Source organism: Ptychodera flava, chromosome 9 (assembly GCF_041260155.1).
Source record: "Ptychodera flava strain L36383 chromosome 9, AS_Pfla_20210202, whole genome shotgun sequence".
NCBI classification, from domain to species: domain Eukaryota; kingdom Metazoa; phylum Hemichordata; class Enteropneusta; family Ptychoderidae; genus Ptychodera; species Ptychodera flava.
This window is the reverse complement of record NC_091936.1, coordinates 10,882,385-10,905,809: the sequence shown is the minus strand read 5'-3', so window position 1 is coordinate 10,905,809 and position 23,425 is coordinate 10,882,385. Positions and strand designations below refer to the sequence as shown.

At 36.7% G+C, this 23,425-nt stretch overlaps 1 protein-coding gene across 2 annotated transcripts in view; it reads right to left on the bottom strand.

The window, feature by feature from the left end:
• Positions 1 to 23,425, bottom strand: part of LOC139139971 (GATOR2 complex protein MIOS-like) — a 31,560-nt gene that overhangs the window by 7,849 nt on the left and 286 nt on the right. The window contains exons 2-17 of one of the 2 annotated variants that reach the window (XR_011553919.1): positions 22,350 to 22,579; positions 21,252 to 21,437; positions 20,271 to 20,343; positions 19,303 to 19,392; positions 18,468 to 18,569; positions 17,622 to 17,758; positions 17,003 to 17,132; positions 16,378 to 16,422; positions 15,296 to 15,417; positions 14,590 to 14,803; positions 13,610 to 13,802; positions 10,215 to 10,286; positions 6,175 to 6,290; positions 4,009 to 4,181; positions 2,006 to 2,191; positions 526 to 659 (exon numbers count right to left, since the gene is read on the bottom strand). Coding sequence is in view for 1 of the 2 variants with exons in the window: in XM_070708946.1 (XP_070565047.1) it covers positions 526 to 659; positions 2,006 to 2,191; positions 4,009 to 4,181; positions 6,184 to 6,290; positions 10,215 to 10,286; positions 13,610 to 13,802; positions 14,590 to 14,803; positions 15,296 to 15,417; positions 16,378 to 16,422; positions 17,003 to 17,132; positions 17,622 to 17,758; positions 18,468 to 18,569; positions 19,303 to 19,392; positions 20,271 to 20,343; positions 21,252 to 21,437; positions 22,350 to 22,538 (2,153 nt within the window). In the remaining variant the exon portion in view is untranslated. The remainder of the gene's footprint in view (positions 1 to 525; positions 660 to 2,005; positions 2,192 to 4,008; positions 4,182 to 6,174; positions 6,291 to 10,214; positions 10,287 to 13,609; positions 13,803 to 14,589; positions 14,804 to 15,295; positions 15,418 to 16,377; positions 16,423 to 17,002; positions 17,133 to 17,621; positions 17,759 to 18,467; positions 18,570 to 19,302; positions 19,393 to 20,270; positions 20,344 to 21,251; positions 21,438 to 22,349; positions 22,580 to 23,425) is intronic. The other variant, XM_070708946.1, reaches the window with a different exon arrangement.

Here is a 23,425-nt window from a genome sequence, read left to right as displayed (position 1 = left end):
TTTGTGCAAATTTCAAAGTGATACGTGTGATGACTACCATGTAGGGTTGCTTGGCTTTGAAATTTGCCCTTTCTTTCAGGCCGTCATTTGTATTCTGTTGTCTGTTATTATGAGATTTGTGAAGTCAACATACTGAGAGCCACGACTCATATTTTTCTGTGATTCCTAGCGTTTGTTCTCTAAACAAACACATTGAAAATATCTGATTATTTTAATAGCAGGGGCATGAGTCCTACATAGCAACATAGTCCTGACCCAAAACTGTCACTATGAAAAAAAACAGGTTTACATATCGAATGCAAAGATATGATGTATCACAAAGAAGATTGAGCTGCGGAGAAATATTTGGTCTTCACAATAATTTGTTCAGATATATGTATGGGAGTATTACTTTTCAACACAGTCAGCACAGCGATATTTGCATGATTAGGTCAGAGTTCAATTACCCAAACATGTCAGCTTTTATGATTATTGACAGAAAAAAAACTGTATTATGGTAATTATTATTAATTATCACGGTAATACCTTTCATGCCAAAGTCTCCATCTGTCAAGCAGACTTCTATAGCAATCAATCCAGTATTCAACTCGACTGTCTTTGGAGATCTCACTGGGGAAAGCTTGCAGCATCACAAGACTGGCAGTTTGAACATCACTGCTCTGCAGGGCAGGGAAATAAATCACTCTTTAATTAAACAAGTTGAACAAATTACATCATAGTGAATAGAGTGCCACTATCAATTAAATACAGGACAATAGACGTGACATTTTCATCAGTACATCATGACACAATAGTTGCTATGCTCAGAGACGTATGAAATTACTGGGTACTTGTAAACACTGGACAAGGTTGTAATCTATGAGATTGCTAACGCATGATTTTTAGAAAATAAGCAGGTGTGCAGGTTGTGATATGCAGATTACCCACAAGAACAAGGTTGTCTAAAATGTAATATTTCAGGATTTTTTTTTTGTCAGGGTGGCCAGCCTTGATGCTGCAAAATGATTCCTTCAAAAGTGATTAAGAAACAAAAATATCTGGAAGATATTGCAATATATCCCCTTGTCCCTGACAATGCATTTCTAAAAAGATATGCTTGTTATATTCTGGTCATCAGGAAAATATGCACGATATTTTGTCAGCTCACTGACTACTATGGCATACATTTACACAGATAAAGAAAACTTCTTTGCTGAAGAGATGCACTCCATGGCTCAAATTAATTTATCTAATTTGCATTTTTGATTAAAGGAACAAGTCACTCTTTTCTGAGCTGTTTTCATGAATTTTGTTTATGATATGAAAAGTTGTTTGTTTGACTATGTGTACTTGAAACATGCTGAAATACTGGTAAACTCTAGACAACCTCTACTCTGCTTGCACAAGACAAGACAAAATAAAATATTCAGTGACACATTTCATAGTCTCAACTCAAGAATCAAGTTCAGTGTACACCTCTCACTATGCACAGCTGAGTGTATACTGTTACATAAAGTTTGGCCCTCATGTAAAGCTTGTGAGATGAAATCTTTAATTGGCAGTGCCTTTCATATCAATTGGGATAGCAGATTTTCCTATTACATTGTGACAATGTTTATATTTTATACAAAACCAAATTTGAACAGGAAAAGTTTATTTAAGTCAAGAGGTCACTCAATTCATCTCTTTGTATTCAGCAAAGGGGTAATTTTTGATACTTTTGCAGTTATGCATAGACATTATTTTGACCACTGAGTGGCTTTATGTAGGTATTCCATGTTTTTTTGATCTCACAAAAAAAGGTAAAAAAAAGTGACTTTGTTCCTTTAATTCATCTTTTTGTGCCATAGACTTTATCCATGTTGACTTTGTTTTGTTTTGTTGTGTTTTTTTTATCTCCTTTATTCTGTTTTTAGGTCGCAGGCTACCTCTATTGTTTCTGTTATGTATTGTTGTGTATGATGGGTGATTGTCCTATACTGGCAATACACAATATTCAATATACAACATTTTCACATGTACAAACCTTGTCTACATATCTTTCTATCAAATCAACGCCATCTTTGGTAAGCCCAGTCAGCAGTATCCCTTGAAGGTTTCCGTCATTAATCATTTCTTTGGTCAGTTCACCGACGTACTGAGCCAGCCCTGCATCTGACAGGAAGTGGCACGCAAAGGCAACCCTGTCTTGTACCTTCATCTCTGATTCACTCTGTGCATGTCAAAAAAAAAACAACGACAAAAAATACCGCAATTATACGGTGTCGCTCACATTTGATCAGAATTGGTACATACCAGTATGGGTACCAAAGATCAACAATAAATGTTGTTTCTATCTGTTCAGTGCAGGGAAATTCTACGTTCAATGTTGTGACAATGGATTCTGCACAGTACAACCAGAAAAACACTAATGTGTTCATTTGAACAAATTCACATCTCAACCCTACATCCACCTGTACACCAAATACTGAGACGGTAGCTTTCGCGGTATGGGAGCCTTTGTGTGTGACGGACATACATCCGCACATACCCACAAATATACAGACATACAGACGCCACTCAGACTCATCATATAAGCTCTTTTTGGTATTTATATATAAAACCAAATATGAGCTAAAAAGAAGTGCATGTCAAAAAAAACCCCAAGAACAAAAAAGAACAAAAAAACAAAACAAATCAGGGTTCAATATTTAGATTTCCAAAACCACCAATTTTTCATTTGGACCACTATATAAAAACCATTGGTGGTTTTAATGACCACCAATGTTTACTGTGAAGAAATTGGAAAATGTCACAGATAGAGTCAAGCCAAGTCCCTTTTATCACATTGGTTGAGTTACAGAAATACATGTGGTTAAAGGACAGCAGCAAAATTTTCCAATTGATGATCTGTTAGTGCCATGTCCGCCTGATGTTATTTTCCTCACAGAAACAGCTAAATGCTGTCCACAATCAAACAAATTCATGTTTTTGAAAACTAAATACCGGTATCAAATGTGTAATAAATCAGTGGCATTTACAGGTCTACAGGCTTTCAATGTAGGGTGTATTTGCCAGGTATGACCTTGAAATCTATTTTTTTAATGAGTGCCAACATTTTCATTTGACTATCAAAATATATCCTGTTGGTCTACACGAGCTAGAAGTTTACAACTGGATGCTGCAAATGTACCCTGTTTTGAAAACAAAATACTTCTGTCACTGACAGAGTAACCTGCAACATAATGCCTTCTCAAAAATTTTTAGCTCTCCTGATTTTGTTAGAAGCCTCAGGAACAGATTTTAAAGTTCTTATATATACAGGCGGACATCTTGCATTTTGGTAAATTTCAGGTTATTCATTTCAATTGTACCGAAATTTGTATGGTGACCACGATTTTTATTGTTGATTTCAAAAGGGAATGGTTGAAAATTTCCTTGAGGAAAGTTTCAGCAAAAATTTTGAGATGTACACAACTTAAAATAAACAAAAAGGTATACAAACAAAGCAACGAGAATTTCAAAGACTACACACACTCTTTTCCAGAGTAGCTACCATTTTGGAAACCATCTGTCCTCTGAAGCCAAACAGTTTTTATTTCAGTTCTCTTTTTGTACTTTCAACATCTCAGATAAGCAACAGCTTCCTGTTGCAAGTATAGAAGTATTAATTTTCAAGCTGTGACGTAAATATTTTTTGGATCATGTTCTGACAAAACCCCATAGTGATGTACACTGTGTCGTTGAATAGTCAAGATATGATATGGCCTGTAAAATGAACTGTGATCAAACTTATGTAAATCTAGATGAAATAATACTGGTTAAGAATTACATGTTGACTAGATTTTATTAGATAAGATGCCAATGAATAGGCCACTCATCCTCGACTAGCGAAAGATTAAATAAGATAAGATATACCAAGATTACCGTAGATTGGATGACACAAGATAAGACATGTTAGGACTTTCAGCAAAAAATCTGTGAGGGGATAAATTAAATTTCATGATTTCATGCGTGGTTGATGTGGAATTAATAGAATCGTGGACTCACCAGTACAAGAGTGTAGCCATCATTGTTGCTTATTAAAAACGCAAACATTGCTTTGAGGTAAGGGTTGTGCAGTTTCTGGCACAGTGAGCTGCACATCTCACACCACAATGTGTTCTTATCATCCGTGTACCCTGACAACGCCATAGCAACCACGTTGAGATTCAGATCTCCAGCTGGAGGAAAGAATGTATGAGAGTGATGTTTGTGAAAAGATAATCATTTGTACGAGAGAGAGAGAGAGAGAGAGAGAGAGAGAGAGAGAGAGAGAGAGAGAGAGAGAGAGAGAGAGAGGGAGGGGAGAAGGTGGACTTTATGCACATGACAAGAGAAGACAAATAAGAAAACAATTTCATATTTTGACCACAGAGACATGTTAGTAGCCTGTTCTGTTCAGTTCAAACATATGTCACAGTCTTAAATAACCGACTACTTCACATATCGATAAAACCTCATTTACTGCATAATAAATAGAGTGAAACAAATAGACGATGTCAGGTTCTTATCATTTAGACGTATTTCTACCTCATTTATCATGTCATACCTTGTAGGTATCAGACTATATGTTGAAACATACACATATCGAGCTATTCATTACTGATAAAATCAAAATCAAAAGAATTACTTCAAAGGTCAGAAAATAAACCAAGAAAATTCGATAGTGCTGATCGCGATAATAGGTATTTACAATAATACAGCAATGTGTGTGTGACATTTGTTACTGCTGACCGAAATTCCTGCAAATTTTGTCCAGTACACCTGTTTTAGTTTATTACTACAGCTCATGGTCGCACCCTTGGGTTTATATTTTTGTACATGTATGGTAGTTTCATTCAGAACATAAGTACAATTCTCACAATTCCTGTCAGATTTGGACAACTATTTTATGTTTTTGCATGTCAATGATAGAATCTGATTTGACAAATCAGCCATATTTTCTTGCTACTGAGCAAATATCCGATTTTAGCCAATTTTTTCATCATTGAACTTTACATCGCTGTTCTCCAAAGTTCCATCACAGTGATAAGATATTGATGTGATAATTGCTAAGTTACAAATTTTCATTTTGAATATGTTAGGAACCTTTGGTATTACACGTGTACAAGACGTGATATCCAGTTTGATCGGAAAGGACACATTTTACACGTCTCAGAAAAATTTATGATCAGGTTGACTTTTGGAGCACAAACGGCTGATCAAAATTGTCATGACCTCCGACCCTGACTGTCAGCACTTGGGGAGTGGTCGAACAGGGTCAATAATCATGATTGGTGTGTTTTTGTATTTTTTGTTGAAAATCTTTGGTAACCAAAATATGTGATGGTTTTAGTTCCTGGTGACAAATATTAGTTTTATTTGGTAATCCCTTAATCTACAATGCTGGATTTGTTGAACGTCTTATATGTGCCCATGACATCTACAAAAACAAAGTTGTATCGGTATGTATAATTTTGACGTTTTATTGATAAAAATCCGTGTTCAGATTATTGATCGGCAATGAATGAATGATGTATCGTACCATACAGAACATGTGGAAGGTAGTCTGAATTTTGTCCATGTTTCATTAAAATTGATCTGTCATCCCATGGTAGCAGAAAGGATTAGTATGACATGCCCAATAATTTGTATTTTATGATGATACCAGTGTGTTGATGGCAAAAATACAGTGTTCTGATTGGTTTAGACGTGAAAATATTCACAAGTAGACAAATTCATGATGTAACAAGCTTGGAACATGTGTGAGCTCTCAGTTGGAGAAAACTTTTTTAATGTTTGATGGCAAAATTTCAATACACTGTTATCATATATAGCAATGAACCACCTAAGCAACAGGTGTACCACTCAGTTTTGACCAGTTCACTCCGTATATGCACTCATTACTGCTTGTGCTTGCATGTCATGAATTGGTCAAACTCTCATGGTAATATACCTGTTGCTAGGGTGGTTTATTGCTGAGATTATCCCATTCAGCATATACAGGCATTATCCAAAGTTTTGAAACGGCATTAGAAATACAAGAATAAATGCCCTTAATAGTGAACAATTCTGATGTAATATATAGACCAAATATCACTTTATTTTAACACTTCACAATTGATGGAAACAGATGTAAGATGATCGCAGTACTATGAATTACACCGTTGTGAAGGGACCGTGATTACACATTACCTTTTTTACCATTTGAGGATGAAGCGCCCCTTTTCAAAATTTCTATGGTTTTTCTGAGTTTTAAATTGAACAGTGCAATTGCCGCAGCCCTCTCATATTCTTCATCTTCTTCCAATCTGCATTGAGTTCAAAGAAAATCAAAGAGTCCGTTTGTAAAACCTCCTAGACAGATACACAAAACTTGCCATTGCGATGTAGATTGTGAGCTTTTGCAGTCAAATGAATATCTCTATTCACATGAGGAAATTTGTACACACAAACACTGTTTATTAACTGCATATGCTTTCATGAATGTATGTGAGAATGAATGTGAGAAATTGAGAATTAGGTGTCACAATTTCAAGTTGAATATATAATATGAAAAAAGATTCTTATGCCAGTTTTCCAGTCACAATAGAATCAGGAATACTGGTGGAGAAAAACATGAGCAGATATGGTATCACAGTATACACATATTGGCTGACCCTATTCCGGTAACGGCATATGTTTTTAACCTAGGACTGTGAATCCCTCCTGAACAGTCTGTTTTCAAAGGCAGAGACTGTTTTAAGGAGTCAACTCACTGTCCCCAGTGGACAAATAACATATGCTTGTTATTCCAATATGGCCGATCAATATGTTTTGTAACATACCCCATCCACCTTTCTCTCTGACAAAAGAAGCAATATCTCTACTATCACTCATTTGGAAGCTGGGTTGCAGACGACACAGCCATCTTTGTTTACATTGTCTAGAATGTGTGCACGCATAGATGGTGCTTTCAAACTTATCCGCGTGACTAGTTTTCTAAATTCTCATCTGGATGGGTTCAAAAACTGGTAGCTCTTGATTACAAACTCAATTGCGGCGTGCCTGTTTTGCTGTTATTATTCAATTTCCTCACTGGTCAGTATTTTAAAACTGAAGTAATCATTCTGGACATGTAGTGAACACGATAACACGGATGGCTCCAAGAAAACCAGGTAAAAATTCCAATCGACCCAAGAAGAGAATATTTCACGGCAACAGATTTACTGGATCATTGCCAAGAAGAGAACAGCATGACACCAAATCGGGCAACGTTGAGCCTTCAAGTCGATCATCTGTCTCCTCATCAGAAAGTAAGTTGGGAAAAATCCTTAGTGACTGTCAAGATAATGGTTTAGACCCCGATGATGAACTTTCTGGGTACAGATTTGTGGACATTGAATTGTTCATTAATTTTGTACAACAGTTTTCCTGCCCCAATTGCAGTGCTGTAAACTTTGGTTGTGGCGATGATATAACATACTTGGATGTTAGAGAGACTCGTACTGGCCTCAATTCTAAGTTTGACTTTGTCTGCAGACAGTGTAATGAACACAAATCAATGAACACATCCAGGATGACCAGTCGAGTATATGATGTAAATCGTCGTTTTCCACTTTCCATGTTTGCAATTGGAAGACATTTTTCTCAGGGAAAACGATTTCTCGCCAATATGAACATGCCACAGCCCAAATCCTGGAAAGCTTGGAGTTGCCATCTCAAACAAATAAATCGTCAGACACGTAAAGTTGCTGAGCATAGTATGCAAAGAGCTGCAGTTGAAGCAAGGCAACACTATGACATAAACAATAATATTGATGAAAATGATCCAGTAAATATTACTGTTAGCTGTGATGGGACATGGCAACGTCGTGGATTTAGCAGCAAGAATGGTGTAGCTACTGTTTTGTCTGTTGCTGGTCCATCTAGCAAAGTCATCGATACTGAAGTGCTGAGCAACTACTGTAATAGCTGTGCAAATCAGAAAGCTAAACAGTAGATGAGCAAACTTTTCGTGATTGGTATGATAGACACTCTCAGTCTGGAGACTGTTGCCAAAACCATACTTGATCTGCTTGTGCAAGGGAGCCTACAGGTGTCAAAGCTATTTTTCACTGCTCAGTCAATAGTACAAATCTACGCTATACTGGCTATTTGGGAGATGGGGACAGTAAATCATATACCCATGTAGCAAATGCAAACTCATCAATATATCCTGGAATTGGAATTAATAAACTTGAGTGTTGTGGCCATGTACAGAAGCGCATGGGTCGCCAATTGCTTGATATGGTATCCAAGAACAAGGGAAAACGGTTTGTTGAAAATACAAAAGACATATTCTGGTATCGGAGGTTGACAAGGAAATCCATTCTACGCATTCAGGGCCATTATGGAGGTGCAGTACGGGATAATGCTGGTAATTTAGAAGCTATGCATAAATCTGTTTGGGCAATGTGGAAACACCGAAACAGAGACCACACTCACTGCGGCGAGTGGTTCCCATCCCAATCTGGACGTGGTGACCCAAATAAAAATGCCCTTCCTAAGTTTGTTTGCAATGCAATTAGGCCAGTTTTTGAGAAACTGTCTGACTATAATTTGCTGAGAAAGTGTGTACATGGAGGAACTCAGAACACAAATGAGTCTTTTCATAATCTCATATGGGATCGGTGCCCGAAAGAGAGATTCGTCGGGCGTTGCAGACTGGAGCTTGCTGTTGCAGATGCAACAATAGTGTACAATGAGGGAGAACTTAGGCGATTGACAATTTTTAAAAAATTGGGACTCAGACCTGGCTACTACACTGTACAGGGCTTAGAAGCCCTTGATAGAAAGAGGGTCAATAGGGGATATATTCCTGGAGCCAGTGACATAATCAGTGCACGTCGTCTTCGTGCTGCTCATGCAGCAGCTCAGCGCGATGATCCAGACTATGGTGCTGGTGAATTTTAGATGATTTTAATGATATTTTTCACCCAGAACCTGCAACTGATGATCTTAGATATAAATTGCAGCTCACAAATATGTCAACTATCTACTGTAAGTATATATTTGACCTCAGTACAATATCTGTGAATTTGAAACACTGAAAAAAGTAAAACAAAACTTTGATTGCAGTTTTCTCAAAATGACACTTTTCAACAACCATTGCACACGGTGTGCACAGTATCTTTGGCTATTTTAATGTAATCTTCTTGAAATTTGCAGTGATTATTCATTATGAACCAGTTTATCAAATAAACTAAGTTCGTTGCAAATATTTTCAAAATATGATAGATTGTGCAACATTGTTGCAAATCCCAGATGCAGCTTTTTGTGTAAATGGCTCTAATACTTGAAAAAATGAATGAACATCAGATATAATAGTTGGATTGATGCACAATAGGCATTTGTACATGTGTGATCAGTTTCAGTACAATCGGTTGAGCCAGTTTGGAGATATTGCGATTTTACTGAAAATCAATTATTGTACGGCAGCCATCTTTGTCACATGACTGATTATGCAAATGAGTTTAGTGAGAACCCGAAAAATGTGTTTATTGTATATTTTGTCGATGTATGTAACGTAAGTTTAAAATTCCAAGTTGTAATGTTTACACATTAAAGGCAAGATTGCAGTGAATTTCAACAAAATTTGATTTTTTGCAGGTTATTTATAACCTATGCAGGACAGAGAATTGTCCTGAATATGATGATAAATGTTCATCACTGTGTGCTGAAATTTGCTAGAGTTTGTTGAGTAAACATCAAAATACTGAATTAAATACCTACAAGTCACAAAACACTTACACTGATCATTTACATCAGAAGTAACACAAGAAAATGGTGTTTGATAGATTGAAGCCATATTATCTCCTAATTTGCATATTTTCAGGGGTCAAATGAGGTCAACAGCCTTGAACTTTCATTATATTTTGGAGAAATTATTTTTACATCATATTGCCAAATTTCATCAATATTTAACAATTTTTAGTAAAATTATGGCAAATTTTCCATTGTCAAAATGTGTTAAAAATAAGGGTGGAGCCTGGCCTTAAATGCAGAATGCACTGTTATTGTCTGCATTTGAATTCTAGTCAAGTTCTAGTCAAATACTACAATGTATATCAGGCCAAGATGACAAGCTGAATACTGCGTATCTCAACTGCTTTGGGAATACAACAAATTGTTGTTGACATTAAAAACAAAAATAGTGAAAAAAATCATCAAAAGTTACAGCCAATGCCCTTTAAACAGAGTGAGTTGTGACTTACTCTTTGAGAAATCCATCAAGGGATTGATCATCTCTGCTAAAATTCCATCCACATAGCTGTAGTGTGCGTGTTCTGACAATAGAAAATAAAGTGAGTCATTTGGGAGTTCATCAACACCATTTGGAATGAAAGCAACGAGTGCATATTCAACATATTTACATAAATATTTTGAAAGGCAAAGGTTATTTAACTACTTTCATAACATTTTCCAACTAATTAAGTGCAAGTGTGCAGCAACCTTGTCCAGTGTTACTTCCTGGCAGAATAAATTCAGGAATTTTTTCCAGAATTATGATTTTTCTGTTATTCCCAACAGACCCGATTATTGACTAATTGCTTGTAGATGTCTTTGACACTTTTTAAAATATCTTGAAACGTACAGTGCCAACAATGGCATTGATTGACAAGGTGAGAAACACTAGACAATGTTGACAGTGTTGTCTCTGAGTATCAGTAAACTGAATATACTGATTAATTTTTGAGACGAACAAGCTGCTATAACTTGAAGTAGTACCACAGGGGACTGTCTAAATGTCCGTCCCCAGGGGTGGGTAGGTGTTTCGTTGTATCGCTAATAAAGATATATTCTACCAACCTTTGGTGTTAACTTAGCACTGCCCTTGACAATCTTGCGTATACGTTTTATCAACATGCTGCGTCTATTATCTGATGAGTTTGAGTGCCTAATTAGCCAAAGTAATCAAGGGTAAATTACTAATCTGTGGACGCTCTCACCAGATTATCACCGGATTAAATTTGACAAAGTCAACAACGAACGCACCAGCAAGGTATAACTGAAGAAAGGGCTGAAACTCTCAAAAGCCGTGTCCAGAGGTGGTCCGTAAAACTAGTGGACACTTTATATTCATGTATTCATAAACAAACAGAAGGCAAAACAAACTTGGATATTCATTTGTAAACGAACAGGTCGGAAAGGAGGACTCCCAGGAATGCGTGGTATGTGTTCAACACACCTTGGTAATGTATCGGAGATGTGTTTATACTCTTCCTGCATGCTGGCCCGGCAAAAACCACGTTGGTCGACGTGTCTAACACCGCATCGAACTGAATCAGACTTCACGGGTATATTGAAAAATTCCGTGTTAGTGTCGTGTCGAGAACAAGAACAGAAAAGACTTTATTAACTCGACGTTCGAGCTCGCCTTCAACTTGTCCAGTTTATCAACTGCGTTCTTGCAATACGTACACTTTTGTATTAGTCTTTTTTTTCAAATAACAAAAGACATGTTTTACATACGACCGATCATGTGCTCTGCAGCAGTAGTGTTGTGGGTTGGTGACTACGTGCTTGCAAATGTTATACACCGCGGTATTTTGCTTTGAATTTTTCAATTGACCCCATGTGCTAAGTTACACAAACAAGAAGGTCGAGTGTTCTCTCTGCAAATCAAGAAGTATTTCGAACACGAACGATTCAGATATCTTGACCTCAACATTACTAGCTACGCAGCTCGAAAGTTATGCTCGGAAACAGGACGGGAACATTAGTCAAAGCCGGATTTTGGGCCACATATGGGATTTTGCATGGAAAGCATGCAATGTACTGCATACTGCTTATGCTCCCTTGGGTCTGAGACTCTCGCCCTCTCGGCCATAAACGTCATTGAGCTGCCAAGAATATAGTGCAGTCGCGTGAATCTGTGTATATTTTGATACATTATTTTATCAATCCTTATACTCAACTACCTAACGCATCAAACAAGGGTCATGTCAGGTTCTTAGGACATTCTCCAAAAGACATATAATCGATTAGTGTCGCGGAATGATTTTCACTAGGTTTGAGAACTAATAAATAACTGGTCGTCAGTGTGTCTTCGCATATCAAATCGACAACTGTATTACTAACTTCGAGGGATCACATCCTTCACTGTAAAGTTGTTTTTATACAAAACACATTTTCGAGAAAGCTGACGTACAAGGGAAAGACACAGCGACTGAGTCCGACGGAGGCGAAAAAAAACCCAGTGCATTCGCATTTGTGTCCGATGTACACATCTCTGTTATTCCATTCTATCAGTCAACGAAGCCTACGTCAAATTGTAGTGAACTAAGAGCAAAGTCCCACATAACATGTAAAGGCGAGCCAGTGGCCATATGATGATGGATTGCATAAATTTCGAAGTCTAACATCCTTAACTGTAAAGCTGCGGTTTTTATACAAAAAACACATTTTTGGTAAAGCGAATGTGCGAGGGAAAGACGGGGAAAGACACCGTGATCGCGCGACTGAGTCCGACAGCGGCGCAAGAAGTGTTTCCCCGACAGTCAGACATATACAGTATGCTATATCATGCATTTCTAAAGCGTGCCAAACGTTGACATAAAAAGATATGTCCAAAAGGTTTTGTATACTATAGTTATTACATTGTTACGCAGGGTTTCACGCGGGCTCAAAACTGACATAAAAAGATATGGTGTCCAAAAAATTCGTTTTATTCAGCTGACTGATTTATCGTCTTTGCTATATCGTCTTTGCTATGGCTTAAACATCCCCGTTTTCGTTCGACAAGACTGTGACATCAATATCTCCCCAACGTATAGATCAACCTGGTTGAGTATTACTATGCTTCCAATGTGTCTTTGCAGCTTTCATCTCGTCTTGAAACGAATAAGCATGTATAAGGCATGAAAAATACTTTTGCCGACTAGTCAGTTTTTATGTTTACAAGCGGCGAGTTTCTTCCAGCAAACGATGACCGGCTGTAGTCAAAAATACATAGATTGTCATGTCCGTGTTTATAAACACCGATGAGCTTGACCCTCGATCCCAAAGCATGTTGGCTAATTTGTTTACCTCTATCGATCATGTGGGCTTAAACTAAACATTTCTAAGGTTAAAGGTTTGTAGTTCCGGCTTCCGGTCTGACGGACCACATCGGGACACTGACTCCACCGCTTCGATTAGCGTCCTACAGCTCAAAGAAGCAACCGACGCAGGCATAAATTGGCCTGTCCCCGTTTTAAACATGTCAGAAAACTGTTGACGTTCGAAAAATTAGGAAATGTTTATTGTAAAGTAGATTTCTGTGAACACGGCTTTTGAGAGTTTCAGCCCTTTCTTCAGTTATACCTTGCTGGTGCGTCGTTATTGATTTTGTCATATTTAATCCGGTGATAATCTGGTGAGAGCGTCCACAGATTAGTAATTTACCCTTGATTACTTTGGCTAATTAGGCACTCAAACTCATCAGATAATAGACGCGTCATGTTGATAAAACGTATACGCAAGATTGTCAAGGGCAGTGCTAAGTTAAGACCGAAACACCAAAGGTTGGTAGAATATATCTTTATTAGCGATACAACGAAACACCTACCCACCCCTGGGGACGGACATTTAGACAGTCCCCTGTAGTAGTACTGAGTTTCACACTTACCTGTCTTCACTCTTGTACATGACTGATGACAAAGGCCAATCTAAACCTTCCCATTCAACTACTTTTTCTTCACTGCGCATACATACTCCTGTACCATTCAACTCGCCCTGAACCACGGATTTCACACCTGGCATTTTGATAGTGTTTTTACCGGAATTCCTAATTTTGCCTTCCTCACGAAGTGTTTTAACATGTGCATTTGAGTCAAGGAAAGACTGACTAAAAAATAAATGTTAAATGTAGAGAGTGGCAACTATATGGAAAGCCTTCCTGTCATTTCCCTGTGGAAAATGAAAGTTCAAGAACTGTACCAAACTTCGGAGGTGAATGGGCTCAGCACACCAATGGCCAATATAGCTGACCGAACACCTTGATGGTACACAAGAAACTTAAATGTATCACATTTCAGTCATTGTAAATTTATCTTTTTTACTTTTGACAATGGCATGAATACATATTAATCGAAAACCAAACTAAGGTGTACTGCAGTGGGCGGAACTCATCCTTTTCATAATAAACCTATGCACAGATATGGAGTGAATTGGTAAAAACCAAGTGGTATACCTATCGAGAATTGTCCCATTCACGCCTTCTAAATAAACAAATTTGGAATCTCAACAGAGGGTATGATCCTGAGGATCTGGTGGCTGGGCAACTGTGTGCACTCTACGTGTCCAGGGTCCACAGATCCTGTGTTGGCACCAGCAAAGAAAAAAACTTTTACTAGCACTTTTTAGGACTTTTTCAACAGTTTTCATTGACTGCCATATTTGAGGTCAAACATTCCACTTTCAAGGAGTAATCGCATATTCAAAGATGTGGAAGAGGCCATGTCAAGACATCTTCCGGGTAATTATTGTTTATGATAGCATGAGATAGCATGAGGAATTTTCTGAAAGTCACAAGTGATTAGAAATTTTCATCAGGCAAAGTTGTATCCTTCACATCTCTTCAAACAAAAACTACATTAGAAAGGATATCACATAGCCAAGACCACAATGCTTCTAACTGTGGATCACCAGTAAGCTCTCCATTGTCACTCAGCTGATCTGTCTTCAGTCCATACCCTTCCTTAGCTCGACGTTTCATCTTGATTGAAATATCATCCTCTACATTTACATTGGGTATCTCCGGTGAACCCTGCAGTAACTTCTTACCACATGACCAGATCACACTGGTGTGTGGCGACCATGCCTATGGGGGAATTTGACAAAAATGCATATTACTGATGCTAACATCCCCTATAAAAGAAAAATTGCTGACCATTTACCTGTGATGTATGAAGCTTAATGGTTGTGGTGAAAAATATCATCTAAAGATCCCAGGGCGTGGCAAACATTGTATCATCTACGTTGTTGTTGAGGAAGGCAGAAAAAACTCACTCATTTTAGTTACCAGTATGCTATAGATAACACTCTATTGGTAAACACTTGATTTGTACATATGATTGGCAACTGACTGGTACATTGCATGTAAAACTCTTTCAAGTTTCCATCAGAGACCATGGGCTATTATATCTCAATTCTGTCTGAAACACAAGTCGCAAAAAGTAGAAGTCCTTATTCAAAAACTTCATAATGACATGTCATAATTTATCCTCTTATTGGCCTGAATGGTTGATGAGTGCAAACACAGAGTTTCCCTCTTACATATTAGAATAAGACCTCAAATCAAGCACAGACTTACCAAAGCTATTCTTTCAAATACAGTGATGTCTTTGATAATGCCACTTGGTGTTATGGTAATCATTCTGTTTTCATCCGTTGGATGCCAGGCAAAGGAAGACATGGTTTGATTGCCTGGATATGCTGAAAGTGTTATACAGATATCATGTATAATTTGTTTGATCAGTGTGAATTTGTTGGCGTACAGAATGTATGACACTGCTATGTGTATGATAAACAGCAATGTTTATAGAAAAGCTGTGAAATTTTTTTACTACAGGTGAATGTTAGTTGATGCCAGATTTGAACACATTGCAGTGACTTTGAAAGTGATAGACTTTCTCCCAATACAACAATGATCAAGGTGGACCACTTTAATGCTTTCGGTTTCTGTTATGTGGAAGTCCAAATTTGCCACAGAAACCAACAGGGTTGGATCAATTTCAATGCCAAAATAACAGCAGTAGCTGTTACATTGTCTTCACACAAAAAAACAGGAGTGACTCAGAAACCAACAGCTTCTGAAATTATGAAGATGGACCATCTTAACACTTTCCCTCCACTTCCCTTTGAAGAAATCAAACTTTGCTGCAGAAAATGCAAATTCAAATGCATTATTTGTGTTTGTACATGGTCACTATAGTTTGAGTTTAATTTGTGGAGTGTTAGTGGTCTGTAGTAATGATCCATGACCAGTCTAGCTGAGTTGACGGGCACAGAAAGTTAAACGCAGCATGGATTCAAGCATTGCATACTGTACTTGTACATGGGTTCAATTGATAAAATAAATCAAGTCAAAGACTGCTTTGGCCTGGTCAAAGTGGATTTTATTGTAATTTCCCAATACACTGACACCAAATAGATAGTTTTCATTAAAAGCAGCTGGTTAAATAGCTTCAGCTTGCTGACCTTGATAAAGACAGTCTGTAGTCTGTGCACAGTTGAAATGTTGGAAAAGTCTTTTTAAATCAAACCTTGATTTCCTTTACCAAACCATGCTTTGGTTCCTAAGTATTTGTGCAGTTTGTTGAGTACACCAAACTTGACATAACTGGACACCATGAACAGAAAACACAAAAAAACTAACAGTAAAACTCCACTTACGTTGCACGGTTCTCTCTATAACTGCTGGTTCTACATCTTCACCACCTGTGTCAGAAATAAAAGAATATAAAAGAATGTGTTCTGTGAAGTTTAACGCCGTCATACTGATTGCATCACAATGTTTTAAAACAGTTGTTAAAATTGGCTGCTATGATGGACACAAATTTCACACAATTTTTCATTGAAAAACCAATGTCTTGACCAAATTTCTATTCACACCGAGGTCAACTCCAGTATGTGTGTTTATTTTTAAAAGTCATACTGAAATTTATGCATCCTCTTTAGTTCACATCCATTCTATTTGTCATCACATCAATTGTGCTCTTATGGGTAAATGTACCCTTATTTATTTATTTCATCATTAATTACACACATTACTCTTTGTGTTTCATTCAGGATATTCGGATATTGGCTTGTATCAGAGAATCAAAGATTAGTATATATAAATGCACAGGAATAAATTACATTTCTGAATCTCCCACTGTTGGCATGTATATAAAGTCACAAAACCAGTTATCACAACAATATCCACATTCAGTAGTTTTACTGTTCACAAAGACTATCACAGTTACTATGCAATTCAGGATTCAAGTCCTGATGTGTGGGACACACAGAATAAACTTACTGAAAGTAGCGTGTTGTACGTCATAGAGTTTTATGGTTGGATGGTCCTTGGGCAGGACAGCCAGCAGTCCCATTCTGGTCGGACACCATGACAACCTGTTGATTTGACATTTTTCATTGATGGTGAAGACGTACACATTGGTTAAGGCAAAATATGCACGGAATATTGTCATGGAAACGTACAGCACTGGAAGTAAGCCAAACTGATCTTCAAGTCCAAAGAAATGGAAAATGTCACTCTTTGTCCAATTACACGAAGTGAGAACAAGTTTTCTTTCACATTATTGCAAACAAACAGGCGTAGTAGCAAATGTAGTAGCAGTGCCTGCCAATAGTCTTGTTTGCAAAAAGATGTCATCTACAAGGATGTCTGATTACTGAAGGATGTATTCATACATACTTGTACATCCTCCAACTTGTTTTTTCCGTACACTATTGATTTAGATGGAGTAGTCTGCCATGTAGATTGGGAAATTGAGATAAATGCCTTAGACCTTTATCATAAATGTACACACACAATCATCAAAGTTTTGGAAGGTAACTTTCACAAAGTGCCAGAACAACAATAATAACAAAAGTTGAAACCACTGACTTGAGAGTATAAATTCATAAAAGGATATAGGTTTATCAAAGTTTCTCAGGTCCCATATGGTCAGCTGTCCCTCGCAGTATGAGGCTAATCTGTGTGCTGAGTGTGGATCAGCTGATATTCCATACACTGCCTTGGTTAAAGCTACCTTCATAGGTCTTGTAGGATCTAAAACATAAAGAAATATTTTAGTAACATCTTTCTGGTATCGTATGGTATGAGACATTATTTTTACTGTACACACTGTATATAAACAATCCTACCTCATACTTGCATGGAAGAAATTATTCCTCAGTACTCATACGGATAATCATTTTTTTAAATGAAAAGCAAACACTACAGAAACATAAACAAAAGTTTACTGATATCAGGAAATTTCATAAATGTCTCAGGCAGCTACACTCTATGGTTTTTAAGCAGACAAGGTTCCATAACTGAAAGCTGAAACAAATAGCATTTATAATCCAGGAATTTCCTTATGGATAATCAGACATTCTGTCGCATTTCCAACCATCTGTGCATTTGTGAAATTAAGTAGAATGGCTTGGTAACAGATACTACCATGGAAACAGCTGCTGTATTCAGAATAATTGGTTAGGCAAGCTGACAGTATCTTAGTATTTTCTGCTATGGGTTGGTGTGTAATAAATGGTTTGGGAACCCTGGTAACATGTCTGCTATCCCCTCTTACATGATTACATTGATATACAGAGAGGATCTATGGAAACATTATTAGGAAACCCTGGTAGAATTTACCAGGGTGCCAACCACAACAAAAAGACTGTATCCAATGAATGTAATGCAACAACAGGACCCCGACTCTTGCCATGATGCACGTCCAACACTGCCAACAATCTTTCGGTAATTTCAGACTCACCTCTTATATCAAACACTCGTATAAACTTATTATTCATTCCAGTGATAAAAGTTGCTGCATTGTGGTATGACCACGCCAATGATGTTGAGGTTTCCGACAATCCTGAAAATATAAAAGAACTTCATTATTATCACTCTCTCTAAAGCTCTATCATCAGAATTCTGTAACAAGAAAATTACTGACTGACCTGATTAATACTAATGGTTCATTTATGGAACAAAAATATTACAGACTTTCTGTTGTGGTATGCTGCTGTATACAATATATTTGAAACAATTATATATGCAAAGGTGCTTGTCTGATGTGCAGACAGCATGGTTCATAGTGATATCAAAACACAAGGGGAATTATTCTGTCTTCTCTTGCATAGCAACATGAATTTAATATTGCATGCAAAACAAGAGTTTCCACAGCTGGTTGCTATGGTTGCACCGATGAATCTTTCCAGGTGCCTGGAGCTAAATATTCATATTTCAGTCTTCAGCAGACCTTCAAATAATTTAATTGTACTTTTGCAAATATTAAATGAGGGTTTACTCAATGTGCTATATTATTCTGTTGCTTTGAAAAATTGCAAACATACGGTCACTTATGTGTCTTCTGAGCCAATTTGATGTACAACATACTCAGTGTTTCCTTAAATTGAAAACAATTTCACAATTTACATGCACTGGTATAGGGCTGATGCACAGAAAATTCAAGACGTTCCTAAATTCACTTAAAGAGTTGAGGAATCTTAGAAGTTAGACAGCACACTGACTACAACCCCTTTCAAAGTTCTAAAGTTCTAATTCACAGAGTTTGTAAATGGGTGATATTATTTGTCTACAAATACCGAGTTCTGTCATTGCTTTGGTGACTGTAAATGATGAATCAATATAGCTGGTAGTTCTGTTTCTTTCAGGTGTAGAACTCAGTTCAGCAGCTGAAAAGAAGAGATAAAATACAAAGGGAAGACATTTAGGCAAGATAATGCATGAGATTATGATGTGCATTCAATTTTTCTGTAAACAGGTCCACACACACAATTGATATCAATCCAGCTAAAACCAAGTATAAATTCGCCAAAAATAAGAAAATCTCATCACAATATTCATTAATTTTCTTCATATCAACACATCTGAATAACTTATGGTACTAACACTCAATGGAACCTCATGCTAAATTTCAAACCAGCATTGGAACATGAAGTTGAAAGGTTTCAACTGTATTATGTCTAAAAATAAAATTGCATTTTGCATAGAAAAGAGCTAATGGTCTAAATTTTGCATCAGTGTTCCTCCCTCGTACAAAATTTACTCATAAATATTCTATGCTTGCATCATATTGTTCTTGTGAAGAGAGTACTTAAGAGTGTTCACCATGTGTTTTAGAGGAACCATCTAAAGATGTTTCACATACTTTTAACCCTCTGAGCTATTTGGATGTGGAAAACGTGTGCTGGTTTCATGAAATCTGACTTTTTGTGACATGGTCAAAATAGTTTCATGCTTGTTGTCTTAGTAACATGAGAAATTTCACACAGAGGTATAGGCAATTGATGCTTAAATATCATCACTATACTATCCTTCACTGAAACTTCACCCAATTGTTTGGTCAAACCCTTTTGTGACTGCACACAATCTTGTTTCACAAAAGTAATATCTAGTTGGTCAGGATTTGAAAGTATTGTGGCAATTTCTGTTTTGAACATGTCATTCATTTTTAAGCGTGCATTAGTCTGTCTGCAGTATGCATATGTTCATCTGACAATATACATAGATGTACCTATGATATCGACATAAAATGAAACTGAAAACTTACATGGTTTTGCATTAATGTCCCATATCAGTATTGAATAGTCTGTTCTGGATTTTTCACCAAAGCCAGCTGCTAACTGGAAGAAGTATATATGTATTGTCAGAACATGATTCACTAAAATTGTTGAGTACAAAGTAAAATGTGTACAGCACACATAAGACACGTATCTTGTTGAAGCTACATGTATACCAATGCTACTTCCCATACCACCATCTTTTTTAGAGTCTACGATACCATGTATCAAATTGTGTATTGTTAAATGGCGGTACCATGAATAAAAAAGATACCCTCCATTTGGTGAGATTACACTGGATTCTAAATTCCATTTGATATGCAGAGTGTTTCATGTATGATTTAACAGGATAAGTCAGGATTCTATAGGATTCAGCTAGCTGTGCTGTTGATAAGGTTAAGATTCCATGGATTAAAAATGTTCCTTGGGGACGGATATTCTGACTCTCAACTTTTACTCTGATCTACTGATTGCGTGGGCTCATTTCAAAACTTTTGAAGTAACTAAAGTTTTCACCATTTTATTTTTGTGAAAATTGAAAATTTAAATTTGTCCCATAGAGTTAACACTGGGATGGCAGCCATTTTGAATATCAAACATTGCTAAAGTTCAGGTAATTTGTTTATCTGGTACTGATACCAAAATTTGCATGGTGACCCCTGATTTGTACTCTTAATTTTGAAAGAAAATGGTTGGAAGTTTTCTCAAAGAAAGTTTGAGATGAAGTTTAAATCTTTCAATTTTGAGGCACGTACCACCTTAGCAGGGATTTGTAGTTTTACTGAGTAGGACACCATAGGAATCTAAAGTATTGCACAGAATTTTTTAAGATGCAGTAACCTGTGTGATTTATCAGGTTGGATGGATTCCTCAGGTTTTGAGGGAATTGCAGTCGCAAAAGCTATAAAATGTTGCTAGGATTCTGAAGTTATACGACTACTGCACATACTGGAATATATCGTAAAACTTACAAGATTTGAATCAATAGGATTCCAGGCTAAACTGTTACATGTTCTGCCATGTTTTGGTACAAAAGTTTTACCAACCAATCCATGAGGGTCAGGTTCCTGTCCAAAGTTGGTCAGTACAACTCTGCCATGGGTGAGACCTACGGCTAACAAGTCTTCTGGATCACCCTTTGGATACCATGCAACACACTGTAACAGAATCATATGAACTTGGTACATCATCAGATGACACTTTGTATCACTTGTGCTGGTCAGAGTTTCTGGATACTCTGGTCAATTTCAAGATTATCTGATGTCACAGTCAATTTCAAGATTATCTGATGTCACTGTCAATTTCAAGGTTATCTTATGTTACAGTAAATTTCCAGATTATAGGATGCTACAGTCAATTTGAAAGTAGCACAGCCATTGACAGTCAATTTTGCCGCATACTAGACTATTATCGCATACAAATCACTTATCCTACCTGTCGATTTTATTCACTTTGAAAAAGTGAAGTTGATATGTGAACATTTGCTTGCATGGTTAACTAAAACAGATAATAGTGTACGTTTTGAAATCTTATATGGAGAAATTTCTGTGACATACAGATACAACAAATATACCATACTGGCTATATTTGAGTCCTTATCTTTGAGAATCTATTGCTAGCCGGCAATGTTTGAAGAAATTTCGAAAAAAGTATATGACCTACCAATATTTATTACTAAGATGAGAGAAGCATACATGCATCTTATCATCAAATTGTAATTGTACAGGCCACTAGTAATACATATGCTGAGAGACCATGAAAACTTTGATACATTTCAGTAAGTTCTCAAAATTTATTCTTACATTATCATTTTTCACTTTCAACAACTCTAAAACATAGGATGGATATCAACAAATTTTTATCTTTTTTTTATCTCTGTTTCTAATGTCTGTGAAGAGTCAATTTATTACTAATCTTTACGAGAAACATGAAACTTGTTATTATATTGAAAGGGCCACTGACAAAGTATATGTGCCTCTATTCTGGAGACTGGATTTCATCAGTGTTGTATGTCTTTCCATGGAACAGCCAGAAATAAAGATGAATAAGTTTAGCATAATTTTCCTTACCTTCATGTTGTACTGGTTATCTGCATTAATAGAGACTAGATTTGCAAACTTCTCATCAGATATCTTCTGTACCTGGGCCTTGCCAGGCTGATCTTCCACCTTGTACAATGTCAGGTCATTGCCAAAGGTCAAGAACTTTTCTGGCTGAGAAGGTGACCACAGAACCTCATACCTGGGACCAGTCGCCATTTTGGGTGCCGAGATGGTGAAAGACAACGGTATGCAATAACCTGTAAATTGAAATGTTTGAAAGACATTGTATAGCAGGTTTATTTTGCTATTTGTTGGCAATTAATGAGGAACCTGACACCTGAGGGCAGTCTACAGCCTTGTTCTGTGAGCATGAAGATGGCTATAGGTAATAACAATTGCCAAATATTGCTGATCGCAATTTCAGGTTTTTTACTAAATACAGCTGCCCCTGCACAGACATCTGACACTACTGCTTGGAATTCAGACAGACTTTGTTGCATGTGTGGCTGTTGTTGCAGCTTGTAGTCTGAGCTATGAATTAGTGTATCCTTTGTTAATACCATAGACAGTAAAAGCATCTCACTTTTACTGTCTATGGTAACACTAGCAGGACTTATTTTCATCGTTCTTCCGGAAAATGCAGACAAATATTTATTTTTGCATATTAATGAGAGTATGACATCATTTGCAATCACCAGTATTAAGAAAACATCAACAACATTAGGAACCTGTAATAGGTAACACTGAGACACACATGCACGCATATACACACACTCACATATATATATAGAGTATATATATAGTACACACAATTTCCCACGAGGACTGTATACTTTGATATATATATATATATATATATATATATATATATATATATACACACACACATGTTATATATGTATGTGTGTGTGTGTGTGTATATATATATATATATATATATATATATATATATATATATATATATATTATATATATATATATATATATATATATATATATATATATATTATCACTATCCCTCTACTGGTCGCAAATATAACATAGAAATGGCAAATGTATAACAAATACAGTAAGTAAATACTGTTCTTCTTTCACTTTCACAT